Below are 27,073 nucleotides of genomic sequence, written 5' to 3' on the forward strand. Positions count from 1 at the left end.
CACTGTTCCACTGTGTGATGGTGGCTTTCTTATCCTGTTGCACTCTTCACACTTCCTCACATTTGATGGTAAGTTAGTAAAGTTATGACAGCACACAGGTTGTCAGTCGTACAACTAAATTCCACCTTTATGAGAAATGGTTGTTTGTCAGTAACATGTTGGTTTGTTTTTGTAGATACTGAGTCCATCTCAGCTGAGGTGCTGCAAGGCCTCTTTGTGTTTCCTCACTCAAGAGTTGTAAGAAGAGGTGATTATTGCGATTGTTTACGCTTTTATTTCGGACGTTTTTAAATAGTTTGCATCAATCGTTATCAAACTTTTTATAACCAAGTTATAAATTAAGTTACTATCTCAGTAAATACTAAGTCTGTAGGACCGCCGTTATAACAAACATTAAAAAACTGTAGCACAAGCTTGAAGCTCTTATTCTTATCTTTAGGGCTGCAACTAACGATTATTTCAATAATTGATGAATCGGCCTATTAGTTTTTCGATTAATCAATGAATCGGCAAAAAATAATAATTTAGTTTCCACCCCTTTATTCCAAAATTGAACATTTGACTGACATAGCAATTCACACAAAAAACAGGTTGCTGTTTGACTTTTCTGTTAATAAAATATTGAATACTAAAAAATAAAAGTTAGTCAAATAGCTTAAAAAATTAATGTACACAAAAATATAAACAAATGTATGTTTTATACCTGCAAAATATGTAGCTACTTTGTAAAATGTGTCCTTGAGGGAAGAGTGTAACTTGGATTAAAGTCAAGTCAACTTTATTTATAGAGCACATTTAAAACAGAACCTGTTATCAAAGTGCTTAACAACAACAACAACAATCAATGAGAGTAAAATTAAAGAGAAAAAAATACAATACACTAATAATAATAACTGAAGAATTGTTAAAAAGCATTTAAAACATAGGGTCACAGATAAAAAAAAAACACTAGATCAATTTACACTGTATGAAATGCCTGAGAGAACAGATGTTTTTAGCAGAGATTGGAAGTGAGGAAGGGAGGTGGCCTGCCTGATGTTGGGGGGCACGTTGTTCCAGAGTTTAGGGCCCATGACTGAAAAAGCCCAATCTCCTCTGAGCTTCAGTCTTGTTTTTGGAACAGCCAAAAGCAGCTGAAAAGTGCGGATTAAAAGTGTGGATTATTGTAGTGAAGCCTTCGTCTTCAACCATTGACAGAGTCCTCATGTCAGTGACGATCGTTTAAGGATGTTTCAGTGAAGACAGCTGCTGCTGTGGTGTCCATGATGTCTGTCCATCATGAAGGATGTTGTTGTTTGTTGTTGTTTTCTGGAATGAGAGCGTAAATATGTATTATAGCATAATTTACAGCAACTCAAGAAATGCCTTGTTACACTTACAGTGTTAGGTTCAGGCAAAAGTAGCTAAAAGAGCAATTAAACACACACACACACACACACACACACACACACACACACACACACACACACACACATAAAATACTTAATTACACATATTTGAGTAGATGTAATAAATTACTTTAATTCCTGTTTAAATGCAATTCATCCTGCCATACCTGCAGTGTCTTCAGCCTTTGCCAGCAAATTAAAAGTTGAAGCTTAATCATTAAATTATTATCTTTGTGTTAGATTTATTTATAAATCACATTTTAACACTGCTTGTACCAATTAAATTAAATAAAAAGTAACACACACGTTCTCTATCACCGTCATTAATCAGAAAACAAACAAACAAACAAGCAGCTTCATCTACCAGACAGACTGACGTTACGATTTCTCTCTTGAAACAGGACAATGTGTTAAATTGTAGAGACTCACCTGCAACACATGACGAGTTGTATCAGCTGCCGCTCGTGACTCCGACATGTTTACGTTTATCAGCGTGGTTCTCCCGTGTCGTGTCGTCACTTTTTCAAAGCTGCATGTTTCTCAGTTTTTATCTTTGTGAAGAGCTCCCACACTTTGGAGGACTTGGGTCGAACAGTTTTCGCTGCGTTGGTCATTTGTAAAATTTACGTAATTTCCTTTGAAAACAGCCTCTGCTCTGTTTCCTCCTCCCCCCTCGCTCTGTTCAACTCACGCTGGAGAGTTTTTTTTTTTTTCAAACTTTATTCAGTCAGCCAGCATTGACAATGAACTGCCCGTGAACAAAACGGCTCCGCAGCGTCGTGAAAGATGCATAATCGCTTGACACAACGAATCAATAATGAAATTCGTTGCCAACACTTTTAATCATTTATTTTTATTGATTTTTATTGATTCGTTGTTGCAGCCCTACTTACATAAGCGGGCGTGCCACAATGCCCCTAACCCTGGTTGAAGGATGCACTTTAGGATTTGTTGCAGAGAATGTCCCCTCATGCTTGGTGGTCTTGATTCTTCTTGACTCACAAACTGAACATTAATTTGAGTAAACCCGAATCACGTTTTATTTATGTTATTGCTCATGTGACTTGTAAATAGTTGATTAAAATGTGCGATCTATGTTGTTAATGAAATAAACCTGTTTCTTGTAAAAATTGTGGCTGGTCGATAAACTACTAATTCTTTGTTTATTTGTCACAGACACAAAATTTGAACGGCGGAAGTTTGCCATGCCCTCTGAAATACTCAGGCTTTTACCAGTGCTGAGCTACGCAGAGGGTGAAGTTGAGAAAACATCCATGATCCCAAGCAATGATCTGAGTGAAGTGTTGGCACAACATATACAAAGTTATGCTACACTAATAAATCCATGTCTGACGACAAGTCCCTCAATGCCTTCAAGAGAACTGAGCATCTTTCCGGATCAGTATGATGTTTCGGAAGCTCACCAGCATCTCTATTCATCTCCCGAGTGGAGTAACAGGACATGGCAGAGCATTAAATCATACTTGAGCAAACCAGCTTCCTTTCAACTCCCAGTGTCAAAGGTTTCTGAAATTTTGGCAGCTGAACAAGAGGAGCAAAGAGAAGACTTTAATGATGATGTTTATATCTGTCTATCATCACCAGAGGAGGCACCAGCCAGCCCAGTTGGCATGGATTTAGAAAACCAGTTCTCAGACCAACGATCTCTGTTAAATGATGAGACGTCTGTGCACACGTCAAATGATGAATCTGAAGTTTCTCCAATATCTATGCCTCAGAGTATTGTGGTGGACAATTTGCAAGCTGAAGTTGCAGTGAAAGACAATCCAAACTGTACGAACATTACTGAACTTAACCAAACTGATGATGCAAAAGCAAAATGTCTCCTTACTCCTCATACTTCAGACGATCTTCCTGAAGAGCTCATTGTCAGCATAACCTCGGCAGAACAAAGAATAACCAATGAGACTCTAAGTAGTGTTGGTGTTAAATCAACGGAGCACGGTGATTTTCAGTTTTCTGGATTTTCACCCATCACTAAGCTGCAAGTAGCAGAAGAAAAGTCTGTCAGCGATGAAACTGATAAAACAAAAAAGTTGCTGCATGCCTCTGTGGTCACCAAGCTCATAGGAAGAAAACCAGGCAAACTGAGCAGAAAACTTTCCCAAGCACAGAAAAGGGTTTCTAAACCCTGTGCTGAGACTCAGGCAGTCATATCGGCTGTGGAGGTGGACAATTTAAACTGCAACACAAATGGGAATACTAAAGAAGTGGACTTTCCTCAGTTGAATAACTCTTTAAAAACTAGCTGGAGGAAATTACAACGGCGTAAGCGCAGATTTGGAAAGCTGTCCTCAAAAAATAAAAAAGTGAGATCTGGTACTGTTGGCTCAGCCAAAGCAGAAAAGAACAACCTGGAAAATGGACAGCAGAGCTTGGAAAACACGATTTTAATGGAACTGGAGTCTTCTCATTTAAGAAAGAAAACAGAGCGCTGGGACCTCAAGCCGGTTATCAGTGAATGTAGGAGAATTTTGGTTCCTTTTGGTTCTGTTGATATTGCTGATCAAGTTAGGACTCTGAAGGTTGAGTTGCAATCTTCAAAAAATGAGTGCCTTGAAAACATTTCAACTGACGTCCCTGTGACTGCACCTGACACACTCGAAACAGAGGAAGAGTCTAGCATTACGTCACTGACAGAAGTGAGTGAAACTGTGGCTACACAGTCTACAGACAGTGTGGATAATCTCCAAAGTATTTCCCATGTTACCTCTGAACAGAGCACTTTAGAACAGCCAGTCGATGACGATGATTCAGTGCCTTCGACCCCCAACCTGAGTTCATCAAAAAGCAATGGCACAGTGTTGAATGCTGTTCAAAGCAACCAAACTGAAACCCTGTCTCCAGTAAAACGTTTCGCAAAGGGAGAATATCTGATGAGTCAGCTAAAATCAGTTCTTTTAAGGCGAAAAAGAAAGCTAGATATTGACAACAAAGAAAAGGTTGAAAATACATGTCAAGAGGATGAGCCTGGTCTCAAGAAGACGAACGTCGACTCAAACACTGAGACGTCAAAGTGTAATAGCACACCTACTCCAAATGCCAAATCTAGTGTCAGCGATGTTTCAAAGATGCTGTCAGTTGACCCTGTTTTTGCCTATTACTTAGGCCTGAGCCCTAAAGAGAGTCAGGATAAGGGTCAGACAACTGAAGACCAGGACGCTCGGCAGTGTAAACACCGAACAGAGAATGAGAAACCTGCCTCTTTAGACAAACAACCTCAAATTATGCAAAGGACTTTTTCAATTTTCCCAAAGAGAAAAAACAGGATGAAGACACTGAAGATGCATCAAGGCGTTTCTGCAGAAAACGTTAAAAAGAAATGTAAGTCAAAAGTAAGATTTGGGATGTGTTTTGTCTATGATGCAATGATCTCTTGTAATATGCATGCCAGTGAAAATAACTGTCCATTAACAGGATTCTGTTGCTTCCTTGACTGTCCTTAGCATGCTTCTTCTTTTCTTTGCGCTCTTTACCAGCTTGAAATCAACTATTTCCTATTCATGCTTTTGCAGTCTTTGCTTGTCATATCAACCTCTGAACTTGCTTGCCATTATTGTCTTAATGATCCAACGTATCCGTATGGAACAATGACATAGCTAACATGTTGGTGATAAATTATACAGTGGTAAAACAATGGTGTATTTCATGTGCTTTCAATGTGCTACTTTTTATCTTCATGCAGTTTTTCTTTTTTCTTCTCTGTTTTGTCTTCACAGGGTGGTTGCATTTTCAAACTCCAGCTTCTTATACCAGTGAAAAAGTCACAGACAATGACTGTTCTAGGGATCGTACTGTCAGGAAGACTGTTGAGGAAAAAATGAAAAGTGCTTGCTCATCTGCAGATGCTTTGAACTTACTTGCTGACTTGGCTCTCAGTGTCAGTTATGACCAGGTTCCTCCACAACCAAATGAAGCACTTGACAAAAATCCTAAAGAAAGTTTGAAGAAGAGTGACCTTGAAAGGGGTTTTTCCAGTGCTGATCAAGAGTCAGTTCTTCATGCTCTGCTTAAAACTCCTGCTGCTAAAGCCATTCAGCCTCTCAAGTCTTCTTCAAGCCCTCCTTTGACAGATAGTGAATTGATTGATTTGATGTCTAAAGAGCATAATTACTCACTGCCCCCATCTTCCTGTTTGCTGTTGGATTTGCCAGGTACAACCTTCCAGGTATCACCTTTAAGTGGTACAACCGGACTGCTAAACCATCACCAGACAGTGCATGGAAATGGAGTTAAAACACTACACCAGTCTGTCATTCATGATGACACAAGTGAACACAGCAGGACTTCAGAATACTTGCACAGGCACAAACAAAAGTTCAGACACTCTCGAACCTTTGTTATCAAGGATGGCTCTATAGAGGTCACAAGAAAATGGGACGAAAACTATGACTTCAGTCTAGACAGCAGGTTTACAAGTGATCCTAAGAACAGAGGAATCATCCGAGCTTTGCATGGGTATGGAATTTGTGCTACTTTAAAAAATATATATTTGATCTTATTTCAGTGTTGTATTTCCTTGTTGTGGTAAACTTGACTTTTTTTTTGTGGATTTACCATTTTTAATAGGCCATGGGATTGCCTCATTCAAAACACCGCCGAAGTGATGCAGCTCGTCTACCACATGTGGATAGGCTTATTTTACAGCCGGTCAACAGCCAGATTCTTCCAAATTGACCCGCATCAGTGTCTAGAAGAGAGCAAGCCTGTGGAAAAAGCCTCTGAAATGGTATCGGGTCCAGCGAGGCCTGAGAACAATACCAGTTCATCTGCAACTCTTTCAAGTGTAACAACCACTCCAGACTCCTTGGTTTCAGAAGCTTTGAATCTCAGTACCAAGGAAAGCTCTCTTTCGAAACCAGAATCTGAAGTTTTGGATTTGTCGCTGAGAAACTCTGTTGTGAAACCCGTTTCTTCAGAGCTACCGCTACAAGTCAACAAAAAAGAGTCCAGTGAACAAATGGAACCCCCTGAAACGCTGAATGGTCAGATGTCACCAGTAAAGGTTCAGGAGAAGGAAACATTTAAGGTTTGTTTTTTCCTGTTATTTTCATTATATTTAAAGACAAATGCTATAATGTACTTGTTTTGCAAGTTCAAATGATATGTATGGTATATTGTTACTGCTTTGTGATTATGTTGTAGCTTGAGTTGGGTGATGCAACAGTTTTATACAAAATGTTAGTCTGAATGGGAATATATTAACCTATAGTTAGCAACTGGTTAAAATAGGGGTGTGAAACATTTTGCTGTAAAATTGGCAAAGATTTGGATTTAGCTGAGAAATGATTATCATTTGTCAACAATTGTTTGTCAATAATGTGACATCACTCTGAGAACTGCTCAGAAATGATTTGAAGCTACTCGTTGACCATGTCCCCAATCTTCAAGAACTTTGTGTACTTTGGGTTCAGATTGTCTCAGTCTTGGGTGTGTAATGGTACATTCAGCACAAAAGATGAGTACTGGGTTCACAAGATGACATTTTAACAAATTCAAACTCATTCTTACAAGGAGACTAAATCAAATAAAAATTACAGATGGCTAACCACTGTCAATATTTTCAGATGCCTTAAACCAAAAATATTCTTGCAGAAATATGAATATCTGTCACTACTTCATTCCAGACTTTGATTTTATCTCGTCTCATTAACCTAAACAAATTAAAAAGGTCGCCATGTCAACTTGATGCCAAGTATGCTCTGTAAAAAACCTGAAAGGGCAACAAGAAAGACCCAGCCTCCCATCTGTGCTCAGGATGCAGCTGCAGGTTTCAGCAGAGGCTGCAAAAATGGAGGGGTGGGTGGAGCTGTGTTCACAAGGCTTGAGTGGCGTCACCCTGCTGGGTGTTGCAGTGCATTCTGGGGCTTACAGTTTTGGGTGTTTGTGTACTATATAAATGCAGGTGGTTATAATCATCAACACGTGTTAGAAAGTATGATCTTGGGGGATAAATGTGGTTTGCAGGCCTTCTGTTTGATGTGATGGTCTAAATTGCTGCCATGCAGACAATTGAAAAGTGGTGGGTGCATCTTAAATGCTAATTTCACCATAGAAAGTCATGCTGTCTGCAACTGGATGGTGTTTCGTGAGAGTCTTCACCTCATTGATGAATATCATCGTGTTTTATTAATGTGAGATCTCGTGGCACAAGATCCTGTTACAACCTTACTCGATGCCCTTTCATCTCATGCTGGTTCATGGAGGCATCATCTTATTTATATTTGGACTCCAGGAGCCATACTGTCTGATGGAGAGTTACTTATATTACACTTATTTAACTATTACCCAAAGGCACTTAGAAGTTAGGAACACATAATATGGAATAATATATTAATAATAAAAGTAATTTTGGGTTCATTAACCTGACACCACCAGTGTGTGACCTAAGAGGTTGGAGACTGAAGCAGTAACTTTCTACATAAATGATGGCTGCTCTGCCTTCTACTGTATTGTTTGTCTTTGTCTTGCTTTAGTTTTTATGATTTGGTGCGTTTGAATGCTTAGACACTTTCTTATGTTTTGGATGAAATCAACACATCTGATGTAAGCAAAACCCTGCACAGCGCTGTAGTTGAAGCTGCTTAGTCTTTTGTCCAAGCATCAGGGTCTTTCTCCACCAAAGATGACATTCTAAAATCCATTTTCAGAAGCTAGTATTTAATTAAACAGGACCTGCAACTTGGTTTTCTGTTCAGTTAGACAAAAAGCGGTAGGAGCAGCAAGGCGATTTTTCACAACTGGTGTGTTTTGGTTCTGTTGGTGATTTCACAATGTTTTAAACACTGTTAACATAAAAAGAATTGAGACAGAAAACTGTCTATGGTCATTATAGTAACATACCTTGACATAGATAAGCCAATGTTCCATGATTCTGCACATGCAGCAGTTATCTGGCATAAATGTAATTTATATTGATACAAATGTTGTTTTATTATGAACTTATAATGGTGGTTTAGGGTTTGAATTGATGGTTCATCAAATGCAAAAGTTGTTTTTTTATTTCATGTCAAAAATGTAAAACTATGAACAGTTAAAATAGAAATGCAGTGTTATTTATTGGTTGCCATTTATTATCTCCACAAATGTAATTTTTACATTTATCTCTTTTCTTTTCCAGTCATGCGAAAAGATGATGACAGAGATTGTCAGTGAAGTTATTGATGTTAGCAACATTAGTAAAAATGGAGAGATGGAAATTACGCCGAAAGCTTTTTGCTCAGCCCACTCTGAAATGTCATCTTTAAAAGTTGAGGGGACATGCTTTACTCAACAAGAAAAGATGAAAAGTGTTTCTTTTGAGACTGACACTGTTCAAGTTTCACTTGGAACTGAGCATGTGTTACACAAATGCAACAAAGTCAACACTTATGTGGATGATCACACCAAAAACCCGGAGACTACAGCGAAGACTTTTGATCAAAGGGTTGAAGTTGATTCTTTGACATCTGAAACGGACAAAAAGGTAGACGGCATCTTAGAAGAAAATGGGTTGGTTCGTGTGGATAAGCATGAAGAACCTGAAGAAACCTGCAACAAGATAAATGATGCATGCCCAGAAGGAAATGTAGATCCTCGTCATGATGTGACACATACTGATGATGACTCTGCTAACAAAGAATCAGATATCATCTGCGCTGAAGATGATTTAGTAAATGGAAAGATATGGTCAAGGGTGGAAAGTAAAGATGTCTCGCCAATCCAAAATGACAATCTAAATGGGAAAGTGGATTGTTGTGAAAAACGTAAAGAGTTTAAGGATAATGATTACTTGAGAGCCAGTGGATTTGATGAGAAAGAAAGCTGCATTTCTACAACTGAAACTGACAGAGATTTGGGAAATCAGCCGACACCCGAGATGTGTGATGTTCCAATGAAGGAGGTTTGCGTTTCAGAAAGTATCCAAGCACAAATGCATGAGCAGCTACCTTTGGCAGATAGCACAGAAGACATTGGCTATAATTTGTGTGCAAATCCAACTAATTTAAAAGATGGAAATCCAATTTTAAACAGTTGTTCCACTTCAACAGACATTACATGCATTTCTAAAGACTCTTTGGCTGAGGAAAACTTTGAGATGAACAAGGAAATCTGTCTTAACCCAGCGTTACCCTTTTTTGATGAAAGCACCTGCTTATTGGATGAATCTTCCGTTCCCAAGGTAAAAAATAGCATTGAAACAGAGTACAAAACCAAAGAATTGAACTTTAATTTTCATCTTTGTAATAATGATCACAAAGAACAAGAAATCAAGCTAGCTGAGATAGAAGACAATATGGGCAAAACAACTCAAGAACCAATTCAACTACAGTCACTGTCTCCATCCACATGTCCAGTTGTCAACATGTGTGAGCTAGACAAGTCATTAACTGAAAAAATGGGTTCCACCGCAAATGAAACAATTAGTGAAATGGATAAAAAATTTGACGGGATTGCAATTCCAGTTTTCGAAACAAACCCACATGGAATCCACGTGGTACAATCACAAGACGAGGTAGAGAAGGCTGTTCCATGCCAGGAAGCAATACCATTTCTTAATGAAACTCCTGGCCCTGTTCATGAGTTTCCCATTGAAGTGTGTAGCCCATCTCAAATTTGTGATGAAAATGCAGAATTGTTGTCTAACAAAATGCCAATTCTTCATGCAAGCAAAACCCACAAATCTGAAGTATTACAATATGTGCTTGACAGCAGGTCCCCTACCCCAACCATGGATGAAAAACCATATGAGGATGTATCATCTTCAAGTCTTGGCAGTAGTAGTTTTGCTAATGAAATCTGCCCAAACATCTCTGAAAAATGTTCTAGCAGAAGCTCAACGCCTGTTACGGAAGAGCTGCCTTTGAAACAGAAAGGTCAAACTTCCACAGCCAACACTGATCCTAATCGTCTTCATAACCTTGGTCCTGATGTCAAACTCAGAACTCTCAGAGTTCTTCAAAGTATAGACGAATATCTTTCTGCAGCATACCACGACAAGGCTGACAAAAAAACATCTCCTGATCCCCCAAAAATCTCCAGCCAGAAATCAGCCCTCACATGCTTGGGCCCAAGCCATATTTCAGTTGACGTTACGAATGAAAGAACATGTTGTGAAAAGCCACCAGAGATATCAAATACAAGCTCACAAGACCTGGCCCCAAAACCAACAGATGACACTCTTGCTTCACCTTTCAAAAATAACTTAAAGGAAGTACTTCATGTAAAATTGCAGCCAAGGAACAAAAAATCATCAATTCATTCACACCAGTTCAAAAGTTCCAACAGACACCATCCCTCCGTAGTGTCAGACATGCAGTCCTCCAGATCTTGTGCCTCTTCTGTAGGTTTGCGAGGTAAGCATAAACCAACTTTACAGTCCAGTTTAAAACATGACTCTTGTTCAAAAGCTCAGCGTCCTGTCATGGCCGTGAAACCATCAAAGAATGAGGAAAGTCGGGCCCATTGGTTCACAGAAGACACTGATGTTGAAACTACCTCCCACAATAAACGAGCTATTGCTCATACTATCAAAAACTCAGTGAAAAACCTTGTACCTTCAAAGAATACAACAAAAGGAAATTTTAAAAGACTGAAACATAACAATACTCGTGAACTTTCTTCCAAAACCCCTTTGTTGGCAAACACCAGCTGTAATACAAATAAAGCAAATGAAGTCAAATCTGTCCTTGATCTGCAACATCGGTACAAGGAAAGAAACACTTCAGAGTTCACAGTTCAGTCTTTTGATTCTACAGAAAGTTACCCTGAATATGTGGATGGATGCCAAGGGTCATTGAAATACAAGTTACATGATACAATTGAGCATACAACTAAACAAATGAGTTATCACAAAGATAACTCAAGTGAAGACGAACACATTCCAGAGACTCCAGGTGTACTTGTATGTACAGTCTTCAATACAGATCAGAAGAACTCTTACTCTTTTTTGGACCAGCTCTCTCGGAGGTGCCTGTCAGATGACCTCACTAAGGCGTCAGTGGAACAAGAATCTCTTATCTTCTCTGAGCAAATGAAAAACCTTTTGAAAAAGAGCAAAGATGGACCCATCGGCCAACAGGATACTTGTGACAGTTCGACTCAGGCTTGCACCAGTCCTCTGACTGTCAACTTCTCCAATCTTGATCTTGATTCTCTAGAGGTCTTGGACATGCCACTTGTTATACAAAAAATAAGTGTAGACATGTCCGATAGAAAAGGCCTGACAGACCCCAGAAAGGAAGAAAAAATGGTGTTTTCTCATTCTCAGAGAACAAACAACCCAGTGGAACATGCTGGGATTTCTGGTATGGTTGCAGAATACACTAAGGTGTATGAGGCCAAGATGCATAATGTTTGTTCTATCAAAAAGACTTGTAGACCTAAAAGAATCCACCAAGGTTACTCTGGAACTGAAGCAAGTAACCATTTTGACTTCTGTGATCAAATGAAGAAAGAACTTGACAAGTCTTTCCGGTGTAATCTGAATGCAGTGGTGAAGAAATCCTGTAAAACAAAGTACAGATTCTACATATTGGTGACGTCGGATGCTGTCTTCTTTGACAAAACTAAGGTAAGCTTGATATCCATGAACTTTCACTGTTGGGTTGTGGTGGAACAAGCATGTAAACAAAAAATAACATTTGAGATATTAGTTATCTCTTAAAACAGAGTAAATGGATAGATGTGGAAAGAAAAACATACCGTAAGAAAAAAAAAAACAATTTTATCTTTGAGTGTAAATGTTTTATACCCCTAGCTGCAGTTTGGATGAAAAGCTATTAAATCAGTGCTTCAATGCACTTATGAGTGTCATAAGTCACTAATGAGTCGGATTCTCTGAAAAGTTCTGCTCTGGCATTTTCTTTGCCTGGCTTTGGTTTAAAAAAATCTTGGTCAGTGCGAGGTTCAAGTTTGGGAAAATAAGTCACATTCCCACCTTAAAATAGAAGCAAATCAGCCTTTCCTCCTTTATCTGTTCCCATCTTCAACTTCAAAACATGTTTATTCCTCTGAACCTCAAAAGTACCAGTTGGTTATTTAAACTATTTTCTCCTGCTTTTTGCTTCTCCCAAAACTTCAAATTGTCCCCCATCATCAAATAGGCATTGGAAATACTGTCGTCCGTGCAAGTTGTGAGCACTATAACTTGAAATAAGTGAGTATTGGCTTTTAGTTTGGTGAGTGGCTACATCTGAGCATATGAAAGGTTCCCTTCTGTAATAGCATTGGTCAGGGTTACTAATTAGCTGCCTACACAGTATTTGATGCCAGCAAGTACCTGGATTTCGGGCAAACATAATTTCCGAGTATAACACAGTTAGTGCTGTAGTTGTGGTTTGCGTTGATTAAAAAAAAAAAACTGCAGAAAAATGGTATCTAAGAAGCTTTGGTGCTACAGGACTTACAATAGTGATGATGGCCAATATGCTGACAAGCCTCATATTCACTTTTTCATTTTCACTTTTTAAAAATTAGCGTAACTGATTACGGACAGCTAATGGTTAACATCAGCTAACAAAGTAAAATAAAATAAACAGCTGGAAAAGTCATTCAGGCCTGCCTCTGAAAACCGGTGCAATACATGACGAATCAGTACCATCCAGCAAAATCTTCTGTCATCTTTGCTCGGTTTTACTCAGGCAAAAGAGCACAAATCAGCACAGAAGCACCGGGAATGCCCCACGTAACTTTTTTCAATTAGGCTCAGATGCCGGACACTACCAGTCCTCTGCATTGTAGCCAGGGTTTGAGTTGTGCATTTCTGTATCCTTCAATATATTGTCCAGACCTCTACATTGGGGAAACTAAACAGCCTCGTCACAGACGCATGACTCAACACAGGAGAGCCACCTCCTCTGGACAAGACTCAGCTGTTCACCTCCACATCGTGGATATGGACACTCTTTTGAGGACCAAAATGTGCACATTTTGAGCCGAGAACACATATGGTTTGAGAGGAGGGTGAAGGAAGCTGTTTATGTAAAAAGAGAGAAACCATCACTAAACAGAGGATTTGGTCTCAGATTTCAACTTTCAAAAACTTATAATGCAGCTTTGGAACTGATACCCAGCCAGTTTCACACCTATCAGATGGGAACAGAGGGGCCTCATCTGTGAATTAAATTAACAAAGACCTTAAGAAACCCCTACTGTTAAGGTGTGAGGTGTGATTTGTCAATCTACATATGTATGTGTTTCTTATCTCAGCTTTATAACCTGAACCCCACATGCTCTGCTCTTTGAATTGAGAAAGCTTCTCAGATGAGGAGCGAAACGTCTTCAGTTGCAAATAAAGTCAATTTGTTTTGTCTTGAATGTTTTTGAATTTATCATGTCCTGGATGACTGAGAATTTTCACCAGCACCTTCAATATATTCTTAGTTGATTTTGGGCCTGGGGACGTCATTTTAGTTCAAGTTGACATGTACAAAAGCATTGGAGGTGTCCGTTATGCGTGAGATCTGCCACTTTGTTTGCGCGGCATCCGTGACTTTGGGGATTCCCCACAATTCTCGTGATGTCATTCCTTATCAACACAATTGGGTTGCCAGGTCAAAATCTAAGATGGCTGCTGCATAAATGTACAGTGGTTCTTGAAAGTTTGTGAACCATTAGAATTTTCTATATTTCTGCATAAATATGATTAAAACATCATCAGATTTTCACACAAGTCCTAAAAGTAGATGGAGAACCCATTTAAACAAATGAGCCAAAAAAAATTAAACCTGGTCACAGGCCTGTCACGATAAACAAGAAATCAATTAATCGCATGATGAATGAAAATGATCGACCTCATTTTCATTTATCGGTTTATTGTTTCTTCGTGACTCTTTGTACTGAAGACACTAGATGACAAAAAGCTCAACTCCGGTGTTCTTCACTGACCCCTCCCCTTCTCTTTTCTCTTTAAAATCTGTTTGTTTTTTTTTTATCTGTTTTAACTATCCAAGATCGCGTTTTTGGATTGTTAAAAGCAGCTTAGCGGAGAAGCTAAGCTAACAGGCCGGCCTCGGGAATAAACCTCCGTCTTGCCAAGCTCCAAAATTCACGGTTGAAACCTGTGCCTTCATGTAAAAAGTTGCCTTTCTCTGCAAAAAGAAGCTGAGAACTTGTTTACTGATTTTTTAATTAAAAGCTTTGTGTGAAAAATGCTGTGCTAAAGAGCTCAAATCACCGAGCGTCCGCCATGTCAGCCCATGTCACGTCAAGGGCCCTCCCTCCCACTTTTCTTAGAGACATGCTGCTCAACTATCTGTCCTTTGGTTCAAACAGTCTTATACTGCCATCAGTTGGTCAAAAAAGGTACTACACTCCAAATTAACATTTCTTCTAAAATTTGACAGTTATTGTTAAATTTCAAACAATATTATCGTGTATTGCAATAATTTCTGAGATAATCGCCTAGCAATATTTGTTATTGTGACGGGCCTACCTGGTCAGTTATTAATTGATGAGAATGAGCCAATATTAAATATTTGTGTATTAAAAGTATGTGAACTTTTGCTTTCAGTACACCCCCCCGTCAGCAATAACTGCAACCAAATGTTTCTGGGAACTGATGATCAGTCCTGCAGACCAGCTTGTAGGAGTTTTAGTCCATTCCTCTGTACAGAAGGGCGTCAACTCTGGATGTTGGTGGTTTCCTCACATTTACTGCTGCTTCTGGTCCTTCCACAACATCTGGATTGAATTAAGATCAGGACTTTGACTTGGCCATTCCAAAACATGAACTTTACTCTTCTTGAACCATTTTTTGGTAGAACCACTTGTGTGCTAAGGGTCATTGACTTGCTGCATGACCCACCTTCTCTGGAGATTCAGTCCATGGACATATGTTCTGACATTTTCCTTTAGAATTCTCTGATATAATTCAGAATTCATTGTTCCGTCAATGGTTGGCAAGCTGTCCTTGCCCAGATGCAGGAAAACAGGCCCAAACCATGAAACTACCATGTTTCACAGATGGAATAAGGTTCTTATGCAGGAATGCAGTTTTTCTTTCTCCAAACATAACACTTTTCATTTAAACATTTAAAAGATTCAATTTTGGTCACTTAAGTCCACAAAACATTCATCCAACAGCATTCTGGCTTGTCCACGTGATCTTTAGCAAACTGCAGATAAGCAGTAATGTTCTTTTTGGAGGGCAGTGGCTTCCGCCTTGCACACCATTGTTGTTCAGTGTTCTCTAATGATATTCTCATGGCCTCTGACAATGGACAGGTGTCTACACTGGTCCTGTTAGACCTTAGTGCTGCATTTGATACAGTTGATCATAATATTCTGTTGCAGAGACTTGAATATGATATTAGACTTACAGGAACAGCTCTAAATTGGTTTAAATCATATTTATCTGATAGATTCCAATTTGTAAATGTTGGATGTAACTGGGACCCTGTGTACGCAATTTTGTTCAACCACGTACCACATGTGGTGTGAATGACAAAGAACCTTCAATCCTTGAAATAATGAATCTTCATCATACATCAAAGTTAGTAATGGGTTCCTCAGGGTTAAGTTCTTGAACCAATACTCTACCTTTATATATGCTTCCAATGTTATTAAACAGCTTGGGATAAATTTCCATTGTTATGCTGATGACACACAGTTATATTTGTCCATGAAATCCAATGAATACAATCACTTACTTAGACTACAAGCATGTCTTAAAGACATAAAAACCTGGATGACCCTAAATTTTCTGCTTTTAAACTAAGACGAGACTGAGGTTGTCGTTTTTGGACCTGAGCATCTTAGAAATACATTTTTCAGTATTCAAGTTTCTCTGGATGGCATTAATCTGGCCTCCAGTTCTAAAGTTAAAAATCTTGGGTTATTTTTGATCAGGACATGTCTTTTATCCCCCACATTAAAAAAGTTACCAAAACCGCTTTCCTCCACCTGCGTAATATCACTAAGATTAGAAACATCTAAAAATGATGCAGAAAAACTGGTCCATGCATTTGTCAAATCTAGATTGAACTATTGCAATGGTTTATTATCTGTGTGTCCAAATACTTCTTTAAAAAGTCTTCATTTGATCCAAAATGCTGCTGCCAGAGTCTTAACTGGAGTTAGTGGGAGAGATCATTTCTCCAGTTTTAGCTTCTCTCCATTGGCTCCCTGTCATGTCCAGAATTTAATTCAAAATCTTACTTCTTACCTACAAAGCCCTCAACAACCTAGCTCCATCTTATATTACAGATCTTATTGTTCCATATTTTCCTAACAGAGCACTTCGCTCTCAGACTGCAGGTTTACTTGTGGTTCCTAGAGTTTCCAAAAGCAGAATGGGAGGAAGATATTTCAGTTCTCAGGCTCCTCTCTTGTGGAACCAACTTCCAGTTTCTGTCCTTGAGGCTGACACATGATCCAGTTTTAAAACTGGGATTAAGACTTTCCTTTTTGATAAATCCTATAGTTAGGGTTGGCTTGTTATGCTGCCTTAAGCTTAGACTACTAGAGGACAAAATGACCTCATTTCCTTAAATGATTTGTTAAAATTGAATAGTTCTCATTTGATACTATTTCAATCTTAACATGTGATTCTCAACCTGCCATTGTGTATCTGTTCCTCTCAAACCCAACTGGTTGAAGCAGATGGTCACTTGTCCCGAGCCTGGTTCTGCTGAAGGTTTCTTCCTCATGAGGGAGTTTTTCCTTTCCACTGTCGCCTTCATGCTTGCTTAAGAGGAGAGCTCTGCGATGGAGTTAAATTCAAAGCAGTCTGCTCCTCAGATAAATGGTGTTTACTTATTATTTTTATATATGAATGTTTCTGTTCAGTGCCCTGAGACGACTTCTGTTGTGACTTGGCGTTATATAAATAAACTGAACTGAATTGAATTGAATTCTCCTGATGGTGAACTCATGAACATTAACATTCTGTAACCCAGATGTTACATCCCACGTCTGTCTCCCCATCTCCTCTTAGTCCGTTCTGCCTCTGCATTTGCTTCCACATTTTAATATCTCGTAATACTTCTAATGAAGTGAGTAGTTGTTTTCGTGAGATTATTTACTGAACCATAACGGCCATTCACTGGGTTTCAGGGGATCACGTGGGCTACCACAGCCCTGTCGGTTAGGCTTATAAGCGTGAGCAGAAGTGCCAGTATGTGGGGAAAATACAGAGGGACGCTGAAGGGAACAGAGCTGCAGGTCAGGTTAGTCGTGTTTGTGCTATTTTTCATATTACCGTATTTTCCGCGACGCACCGCCATATAAGTTGCATCAGTCCATATCTGTCTAATAAAGTGGAAATAAATATGTCGCTTTGCCGTATACGTCGCATCTATTATGCGTCATCACTGACGCGTCGCGTTTGTTACGCGTCACCGCTGACAACCCAGAAGTGTGGGCCAGTGTTTGCCAAAAACTGATGGGCTACCAAATAGCAGCTGTGGGAACGTGCACGGGAGGACTTTAACAAGAATTTAACAAGATTAACACTTAAAAACAATTGTTTGTTTGCTCAAAATTATATTAAGATGTTTATCAATCTAACATTTGCTTAATAAATGTACTTTAATGTTCAAATCAGCTGTATTTAAAAAATAGTTGGCTGCCTCGGTGCTCCATAAACGCGCAGAGGAAGCGAAAAGGAAGAAGGGCTTGTTTCTCCGAAAATTAACAATAACTGCACCTAAACAATTGTTTTTTTGCTTGAAATTCTAGCAAAGGTTTGTCTCAGTCTAACATTTGCTTAATAAATGCATTTTATTGGTCAAATCAGCTGCATTTTTCCAGGGCAGTGCAGCTGGATTGACTGTCGGTCCAAACAGCAAGCAGAACCAAGGTGGGGCGGCTGTGGCGGGCCGATTGAGTCATTAATTGCTGGTGAAGCTTCTCAGTCATCCAGGACATGGTAAATTCAAAAAAGTTCAAGAAAAAAAAACAAAGTATAATAAATAAAGTCCAGTTGTTTTTGTCTTGAACTTTTTTGAATTAGTCATTGTAGCCATGTTTTCTTATTACATGATACAACAGCAAACAGCATGCCATACACCATTACTACTCTGCTGTCATCAAGTGGCTGAAAGTGGTACTGCTCAATTTTATTTTTCAGTCAGAATGAATGAAAACAATCATCTCAGCCAAAGAATGGTTTATAAATATGGGTGGAAAATCCATAAATATGTCACTTCAGCAGGGCATGTAAATTATGCAAAAAAACTGTGACTTATACAAAGAAAAATACAGTAATTCTGCATGACACTCATTGCTAATATGCTAAAACTATAGGAGCCATCTACCTTGGACAGCTCTTTGGTCTTAGTCATGTTAGTAGTTGGAGTCTTACTGACTGTGTGGGGTGGACAGGTGTCTTTATGCAGCTAACGACCTCAAACAGGTGCTTCTAATTAAGAGTAATAAGTGGAGTGGAGGTGGACTTTGTGGAGGAGGACTAACAGGTCTTTGAGGTCTTTGAGGGCCAGAATTGTTGCTGATTGGCTGCTGTTCAAATACTTATTTGCAGCAGTAACACACAAATAAATTATTTAAAAAATCATACATTGTCTCTTACAGTGGACATGCACCTAAGATGAAAATATCAGACCCCCCTCCATGATTTCTAAGTGAGAGAACTTGCAAAGTCGCAGGGTGTTCAAATACTTATTTTCCTCACCGTCTTATATAAGTTTTTGTTGGGGGGGGCGCGGGGGGTCTGGGTTTGGGTTTTGGGTTCTGTTTATTGCATTTATGATTCAATGCAATAAAACAAATGTAAAAGGTATTACTTATTCCTGGTTGTCCGGCCCCTGAGCTGCTGGCTTTCAGAAACCGTGGCCCCCTGAGCAGTTTAGTTGAATAGTCCTGTTCTAAAGAGTTCACAAATTTTCAAGCACCACCACTGTAGAGTATACATGTTACCCTTTTGAGCTGGATAACAGGAAAAGTATGCAACCAGTTCCAACTTCCATTTTGGGTGTGGCTGCATCTTGGAGTAAAAAAGGTCACTATCAAAATGTATTAGTAAAACCAGTCACTCCAATCGTTATGCTTTCTGTTTTTTATATTAACAGCATAGTTTCCTCAAATGATTGGGGTTGCTGAAGATTGGCCAGGATCTATCACTCTGCACTGCCTCAGACAAGACACACACACAAATGATAAACTACCTGTTTTCAAACATTCACTCTTCAAATCCGTCAGCGACGGGGGACATCGGTGCACCACTAATAATCAGTATCCACCAAGTTCTTTGAATGCATTGTTGGTGTAGTAATAGAATAAGCCAAAAACAAGTAAATGGCTTTATTTAAACTTGGGCCACATTTCTTAGAGCTAATCTATAAATGGTTAAAACTGATCATTTGATCCACAATGAAGTTCAACATTTTCAGATGTACTGGTATATGGGGAGCCGAGATGGTGTAGAGGCAGGGCAGCCGACTCGGAACTCGAAGGTCTCAGGTTCGATCCCCGGTCATTACACATCCCGTGGTGGCTCTGATACACACATTATCCCCAGTTACTCCCCAGGTGCCCTCCACAGCCACCCACCACTCCACCTGGTGGTGGATGGGCTAAATGCAGAGAGCCAATTTCACCATGGTATGGTCTGAGGAGTTGACGAGGGAGAGGGTGGGCCCCAGAGGCCATCCCAGCACCAGCAAACTGTCTTTTCCACTATGGAGTATGCTGTTTGTGGGAATCAGTTTTGTTTGGTGGCTTCTCGGATTGAGGAAGTCCTCTGGATGAAGGACGAAACGTCTCAGCAAAAAAAGAAACCGTCCAGATGACCTGACTGAATATTATTGGATTTTATATCTGGATTATTGAGCATGGACTTTGGTCTTCTAAAGATGTTTTCCTTTCTTTTTCCAAAGGCTTACATGGAGGCTGAGGGTCACACTGCTGTACAGCCGTCTGAATTCTTTCACGATGAAGGCAGTTCTTCGTGTCTTCTCATCATCCTCAGAAATGAAGACATTGCAGAGCACATTTGCAAGGTAAAGGGCCAGTTGTGATAAGGTGGAATAACAGAAGGATTTTGACCAAAGATGATCAGAATGGAATGACTCAGCTCTGTGGTTTTCAGATACCGCAGTTGCTCAAGCTGAAGATGACCCCAGATGTGCAGTTTGCGGGAATTGATGAGCCGGATGATGTTGTTAATTTCACTCATCAGGAGCTTTTCACCCAGGCTGGCTTTATCATGTTTGACAAAGCGCTACTGGAGCCCCTCAGCCTTTGTATGTTCACCTATCCTAATACTAAACTATTTTTTTGTTTGATGTATCCTAATTAAAGCAAATTGTTCTAGTTTAACCAATTTTCACATTTTGATCTGAATTTATAGGCTACATGAAAAAAATCTCTGAATGTTTGCAAGTGTTGAGCAGAACGGGGAAGTGGAAATGGATGCTACACTACAGAGACAGCCGTCGCCTGAAAGAAAATGCAAGGTGAAAATTAAATTTAATTCTATTTACAAAACAAAATAGTTTCCTTTTAGCACATAATACCTGATGATTAACCAATTCTTTTTACCGTGTGTTTGTGGTGGGAGTATTTAAATAACTAGGTAACTTGTATTTTTTGTTATATTTCAGGTTGGATCCATTATTGATACATGTGGTTATGTATTGCCCAGTTAAATCTTAATTGAGTTAAAAACTGCAGCATCACTTCACCAATTACGATTTGTTGTAATAGCTGTATTTTGTTTTAACCATGCTTATACAGGTGCTGGTCATAAAAGTAGAATATCATGAAAAAGTTGATTTATTTCAGTAATTCCCATCAAAAAGTGAAACTTGTATATAATATTCATTCACTACACACAGACTGATATATTTCAAATGTTTATTTCTTTTAATGTTGATGATTATAACTGACAACTAATGAAAACCTCAAATTCAGTATCTCAGAAAATTTAGAATATTGTGAAAAGGTTCAATATTGAAGACACTTGTGCCCCTTTTCCATTAGTACCGGTACGGGCCGACTCGACCCTACTTGGCCCGGTTCTGAGGCTTTTCCATTAGTACCGGTACTTAGCACCTGTTACTATTTTCAGTACCCTTGGCTCTGTGGTTCTAACCGGTACGAAGAGGTACAAAAACGTGACGTCAGTACACTGTCGGTCACTGATTGGGCGGAGTCGGGGGCGGAGTCACTGGATCCTTCAGAAACGTTTCAAAACAATAATCCGCCATTTGCAATTTCTCGGACTGGAGCAGCCTGGACTTATTTTAAAGATTTTAAAAACAATACTGACAACATCTTGGTCTAATGCTGATGTGCTGGCATTTTTTGTGCTTGGTGGCCGACAACATAATTCAGAGCAAGCTGGATGGAGCTCTGCTGGTGCACCCCGATCCTCCCTCCGGAGCCTCGGAGCGCCAGGCCGGGCAGGGCGTCATCTCCCCGGCTCCAAGTTCAGCTGGTCACCGCGGAAGATCCTTCGATGTGCCGACTCGGAGGCTCGGGTTCCAGATACCAGCCTTGTGTGCTCAGAGCTCCGCAGGTCACTGCAAATCTGGAGATGGGGACTCACAGATGGCCGTTGCCAGACCCCGGCCGCGCGTAATCATGAAGGCTGAATCCCGATCCCGCCCGGCAGTCAGGCGGACTGGACAGTCTGGGACGGACGCTGGAAGCGATTTTTAAATAAAATAATATTTTGTTTTTATACAAAAAATGTTTTAAAAAAATGCTGAAGCGATTTAAAAATGATTATTATTTTTTTACACGTAAAATGTTTTTTAAAATCGCTTCCACCGTTCGTCGCAGACCCGTCTTTGTTCGTCTGTCTGCGCGGGTCGAGCCTTCATGATTACGCGCGGCTGGAGTCTTGGAACAGCCTCTGTGAGTGACCAGCTGAACTGGAGCTGGGAGGATGAGCCTCCCAGCCTCCTCCTCTCCGGAGGAGAGGATCGTGTGACTGCGGGCAGTGTCGTGCGAGACCAGCAGAGCGTTGAAGATTTAAAAAAAAAAGAAAAAAAACGGTGCCAGCTTCATCATGAAATCCTGTTTTCACTTTAATGACTGTTAACTCAGCTGAAAATCATAAAAAGACACAAAACTATTGGATCTCAGGAATATTTCCCTCAAACATGTTTAAAGAAAAGAGACGACCTTCAGTTCAACTTTATTTTAACTCACAAATGTACAAATCACAAAACAAGAACTTTAAAGCAAAGCTAAAAATAAAATGTATATATGTGAACAAGAAAGAAAACCACACATTTAAAATGAACATTAAAAGTAGACACAATGAGTGCAAATACATCAAATGATGATGAAAACCTATAAAAATTTAAATGTAATGTTTTTGTAGAATCTGGTTCATCAGAGTTTTAATTTATATACATATATATATATTTATATCTATAAATAAATATAGATAAATATATATGTATATATATATATATAAATACATATATATGTAATTTATATACATATATATATATTTATATATATATATAAATATAGATAAATATATATGTATATATATATAAATACATATATATGTATATAAATACATATGTGTATATATATACATATATATACATAATTGTGTGTATATACATATGTGATATATATATATCACATATGATATATATATATGTGTGTGTATATATATATATATATATATATATATATATACACATAAATATATACACATATATGTGTATATATATATATATGTGTGTATATATATATATATATATATATATATATATATATATATGTGTGTGTGTGTATATATGTATATATTTATACACATGCATACATACATACACACAACTTCAAAATAACATAAATTCTCAACCTGTACTGAAAACAGTTTCTGCGTCTCAGCGCCACCAGCTGGTGAGAGGTGGTGACGTCAATTTGAACCCCGCCCACTGGAACCGGTACTGAAAGCATAATGGAAACACAACCTGTACCGTACCGAGTAGAGTAGAGCCGGGCTGTACCGGCCCGTACCGGTACTAATGGAAAAGGGGCATTGGTGCCATGCTCTAATCAGTCCAGTTCTGGAGGTTACACCATCATGGGGAAGACTGCTGACTTGACAGTTGTCCAGAAGACGACCATTGACACCTTGCACAAGGAGGGCAAGACACAAAAAAGTCATTGCTAAAGAGGCTGGCTGTTCACAGAGCTCTGTGTTCAAGCACATTAATAGAGAGACGAAGGGAAGGAAACGATGTGGTAGAAAAAAGTGTACAAGCAATAGGGATAACCACACCCTGGAGAGGATGGTGAAACAAAACCCATTCCAAAATGTGGGGGAGATTCACAAAGAGTGGACTGCAGCTGGAGTCAGTGCTTCAAGAACCACCACACAGACGTATGCAAGACATGGGTTTGAGCTGATACATCCCATTGTGTCAAGCCACTCTTGAACAAGAGACAGTGTTAGAAGTGTCTCACCTGGGACTGCTGCTGAATGGTCCAAAGTTATGTTCTCTGATTAAAGTAAATTTTGCATTTCCTTTGGAAATCAAGGTCCCAGAGTCTGGAGGAAGAGAGGAGAGGCTCAGGATCCATGTTGCTTGAGGTCCAGTGTCAAGTTTCCACAGTCAGTGATGTTTGGGTGCCATGTCATCTGCTGGTGTTGGTCCACTGTGTTTTCTGAGGTCCAAGGTCAATGCAGCCAGAAGTTTTAGACTTCATGTTTCCTGCTGCTGACCAACTTTATGGAGATGCAGATTTCATTTTCCAACAGGACTTGGCACCTGCACACAGTCCCAAAGCTACCAGTACCTGGTTTAAGGACCACGGTATCCCTGTTCTTAATTGACCAGAAAACTCATCTGACCTTAACTCCATAGAAAATCTATGAAGTGTTGTGAAGAAGAAGATGTGATACACCAGACCCAACAATTCAGAAGAGCTGAAGGCCACTATCAGATCAACCTGGACTCTCATCACACCTGAGCAGTGACACAGACTGATCGACTCCATGTCACGCTGCATTGTTGCAGTAATCCAGACAAAAGGAGCCACAACTACTGAGCGCTGTACATGCTCATACTTTTCATGTTCATACTTTTCAGTTGGCCAACATTTCTAATAATCATTTTTCTTATTGGTCTTAAGTAATATTCTAATTTTCTGAGATACTGAATTTGTGGTTTTCATTAGTTGTCAGTTATAATCATCAACATTAAAAGAAATAAACATTTTAAATATATCAGTCTGTGTGTAATGAATGAATATAATATAAATGTTTCATTTTTGAATGGAATTACTGAAATAAATCAACTTTTTCTTGATATTCTAATTTTATGACCAGCACCTGTAGCTTACTGGTTGTGTTCTTTAAGTCTTGCCTATCTGAATGTTTTCCATCTTGAATCCAGGTTGAGCGAAGAGGCAAATGAGAAGAAGCTCTTCCTGTGCTGGGGCCAAGACGCTGGGATACTGGAGGTCTTGCCTTACCATGAGTGTGACTTGGCATCAAAAGATCAACCAGACTATCTGACGTGTTTGCTCCGCCTGCAAGTCCAGCATATCTCATCTCGTTATCCTGTTTTTATAACTGGTGAGAAATTATGTGTTACTCTCCTAAGTCCCACTGCTGTATTGAGTGTCCTTGAAGGTCGACTTGTGAAAGATTTTATGAAAATCTTTTCACACACTCTTTAGGCAGTTATACTTGTTTAATATTTGATTAAAGTATATCTCTGATAAGCCAGTTGTGACAGAGGATATAGAGTCAACACAACCCTTCCAGGAGCAGCCAGTTTTTCACTATGGGAAGGGGAAAATGATCATTTAAATGATTAGTCTTGAATAGGTTTCATGCCAAGTTTTTAAACTAAAACATGGTCCTAAGCAGCTCCTTAGCAGCTAACAAGACGGCTAACACTTTTAGCTGTCTCGTTCCACAGCTGAGGACCGTGTCTTAGCGATATGATAAACTGCTGGTTTATTAATGTCGCCTCCTCTCTGTTCCTCTCAAAAGGCACAGCACGGCTAATTGAGTTCTGACGCGTGGTTTTTTTTCAGGGAAGGAGGCTGAAGTCTGTCAGACCTGCAGCTGCAGTGTCACACACGCTTACTAACGTGAAGGCGGCGCAGCTGAATGGACTGTACTTATATATCACATTTCTATCTTATCAAGACACTCAAAGCTCTTTACAACACAATCTGTGTCCTCATTTACCCATTCATACACTCTACTAGATCTATACAAAGATTAATCAGAGCTTTATCACATTCATGCACTGATGGGACACATCTGAGGCAATGAGGGTTCAGTGTCTTGCCCAGGGACACTTCAGCATGTGACTGCTGGAATCAAAGCCCCAACTCTCCCATTGGAGGACGACTGTTCTAGCCTCGTAGCCACAGCTGCCCCCAGCTGAAGAGGATTATTATTTAATATATCTAAATAAATGTATAAAATATAAACTATTTAATATATGTAAATAGTTTGTTTTAGACATTTATTTTGTAGAGTTACAGCTACTTACTATATGTGCCTGTGTGACAATTGGGACAAAGCTTTGACTCAGAAATATATTAGTTATTACTTTATGGAAAGAAAAGAATAGATGTATATATCGTATATCACGATTTAGCTTAAAATATCGAGATATTAATTTAGGCCTATATCGACCAGCCCTACTCTCCAGTTTTAGCTTCTCTCCATTGGCTCCCTGTCAAATCCAGAATAGAATTCAAAATCTTACTTCTAACCTACAAAGCCCTCAACAACCTAGCTCCATCTTATATTACAGATCTTATTGTTCCATATTTTCCTAACAGAGCAGTTCACTCTCAGACTGCAGGTTTACTCGTGGTTCCTAGAGTTTCCAAAAGCAGAATGGGAGGAAGATCTTTCAGTTCTCAGGCTCCTCTCTTGTGGAACCAACTTCCAGTTTCTGTCCGTGAGACTGACACATTGTCCAGTTTTAAGACTGGGATTAAGACTTTCCTTTTTTATAAATCCTATAGTTAGGGTTGGCTTGTTATGCTGTCTGAAGTTTAGACTACTAGAGGACAAATTGACCTAATTTCTTTAAATTAATTGCTAAAGTTGAATCGTTTTCATTCGATACTATTTCTATCTTAACGTGATTCTTGACCTGCCATTGTGTATCTGTTCCTCCTTCCTGTTCCTCTCAAACCCAGCTGGTTGAAGCAGATGGCGGCTTGTCCTGACCTGGTTCTGCTAAAGGTTTTTTCCTCATGAGGAGTTTTTCTTTCCACTGTCGCCTTCATGCTTGCTCAAGATGAGAGTTCTGTGATGGAGTTAAACTCAAAGCAGTCTGCTCCTCAGATAAATGTTAAATTATTATTTTTATATATGAATGTTTCTGTTAACCTAATTTGTATATGATTTTTTTCTGTTCAGTGCCCTGAGATGACTTGCTATATGAATAAATAAACTGAATTGAATTGAATCTGCGTCCAGAGCGGAGAAGTGGGTGTAGCCAAGAGCCCTTGCATGTGGCTGAGAGCAGCACAGAGAGGGAAATCATGACATGCAGTGCTCTTTTAGAGCGTTTACACTTTAGAAACATTGTTTAGAATATTGCAAGAGTGTGAGAAAGGTTTAATATCTATATAATATAAATACTAAAATAAACTACTACTTGTACTACTATTCCTATTTCGCGGTTTTTCACATCGCGAGGCTTCAGGGTACGAATCCCCTGCGACAATCGAGGGACTACTGTGTGTGTATATATATATATATATATATATATATA

General features: G+C 39.2%; 2 protein-coding genes across 2 annotated transcripts in view; both read left to right on the forward strand.

Annotated features, from left to right (window-relative positions):
* LOC119416485 lies at positions 1–11,188 on the forward strand. The gene is made up of 7 exons (XM_037683719.1): positions 1–68; positions 176–247; positions 2,565–4,733; positions 5,129–5,867; positions 5,979–6,438; positions 8,530–11,028; positions 11,147–11,188. The coding sequence occupies exons 3-7, from the start codon at positions 2,594–2,596 to the stop codon at positions 11,186–11,188; spliced, it is 5,880 nt and encodes a 1,959-aa protein (XP_037539647.1). The 5' UTR covers positions 1–68; positions 176–247; positions 2,565–2,593.
* LOC119416382 (protein TASOR 2) overlaps positions 11,006–27,073 on the forward strand; it is a 17,488-nt gene continuing 1,420 nt past the window's right edge. The window contains exons 1-5 of the mRNA XM_037683616.1: positions 11,006–11,961; positions 20,225–20,347; positions 20,437–20,590; positions 20,698–20,803; positions 24,716–24,897. Of these exons, the coding sequence (XP_037539544.1) occupies positions 11,230–11,961; positions 20,225–20,347; positions 20,437–20,590; positions 20,698–20,803; positions 24,716–24,897 (1,297 nt within the window). The 5' untranslated portion in view covers positions 11,006–11,229. The remainder of the gene's footprint in view (positions 11,962–20,224; positions 20,348–20,436; positions 20,591–20,697; positions 20,804–24,715; positions 24,898–27,073) is intronic.

Source organism: Nematolebias whitei, chromosome 10, assembly GCF_014905685.2.
Source record: "Nematolebias whitei isolate Nwh7 chromosome 10, NemWhi1, whole genome shotgun sequence".
Taxonomy (NCBI): Eukaryota; Metazoa; Chordata; class Actinopteri; order Cyprinodontiformes; family Rivulidae; genus Nematolebias; species Nematolebias whitei.

Excerpts from the sequence above, each read along its gene's own strand:
- LOC119416485 (XM_037683719.1), top strand. The coding sequence starts at position 2,594 with ATGCCCTCTGAAATACTCAGGCTTTTACCAGTGCTGAGCTACGCAGAG. Across the intron at positions 5,868-5,978 it reads ATCATCCGAGCTTTGCATGG|GCCATGGGATTGCCTCATTC; the intron begins GTATGGAATTTG and ends CATTTTTAATAG. Across the intron at positions 11,029-11,146 it reads CTTCCAAAACCCCTTTGTTG|AAAGTTACCCTGAATATGTG; the intron begins GCAAACACCAGC and ends TTGATTCTACAG.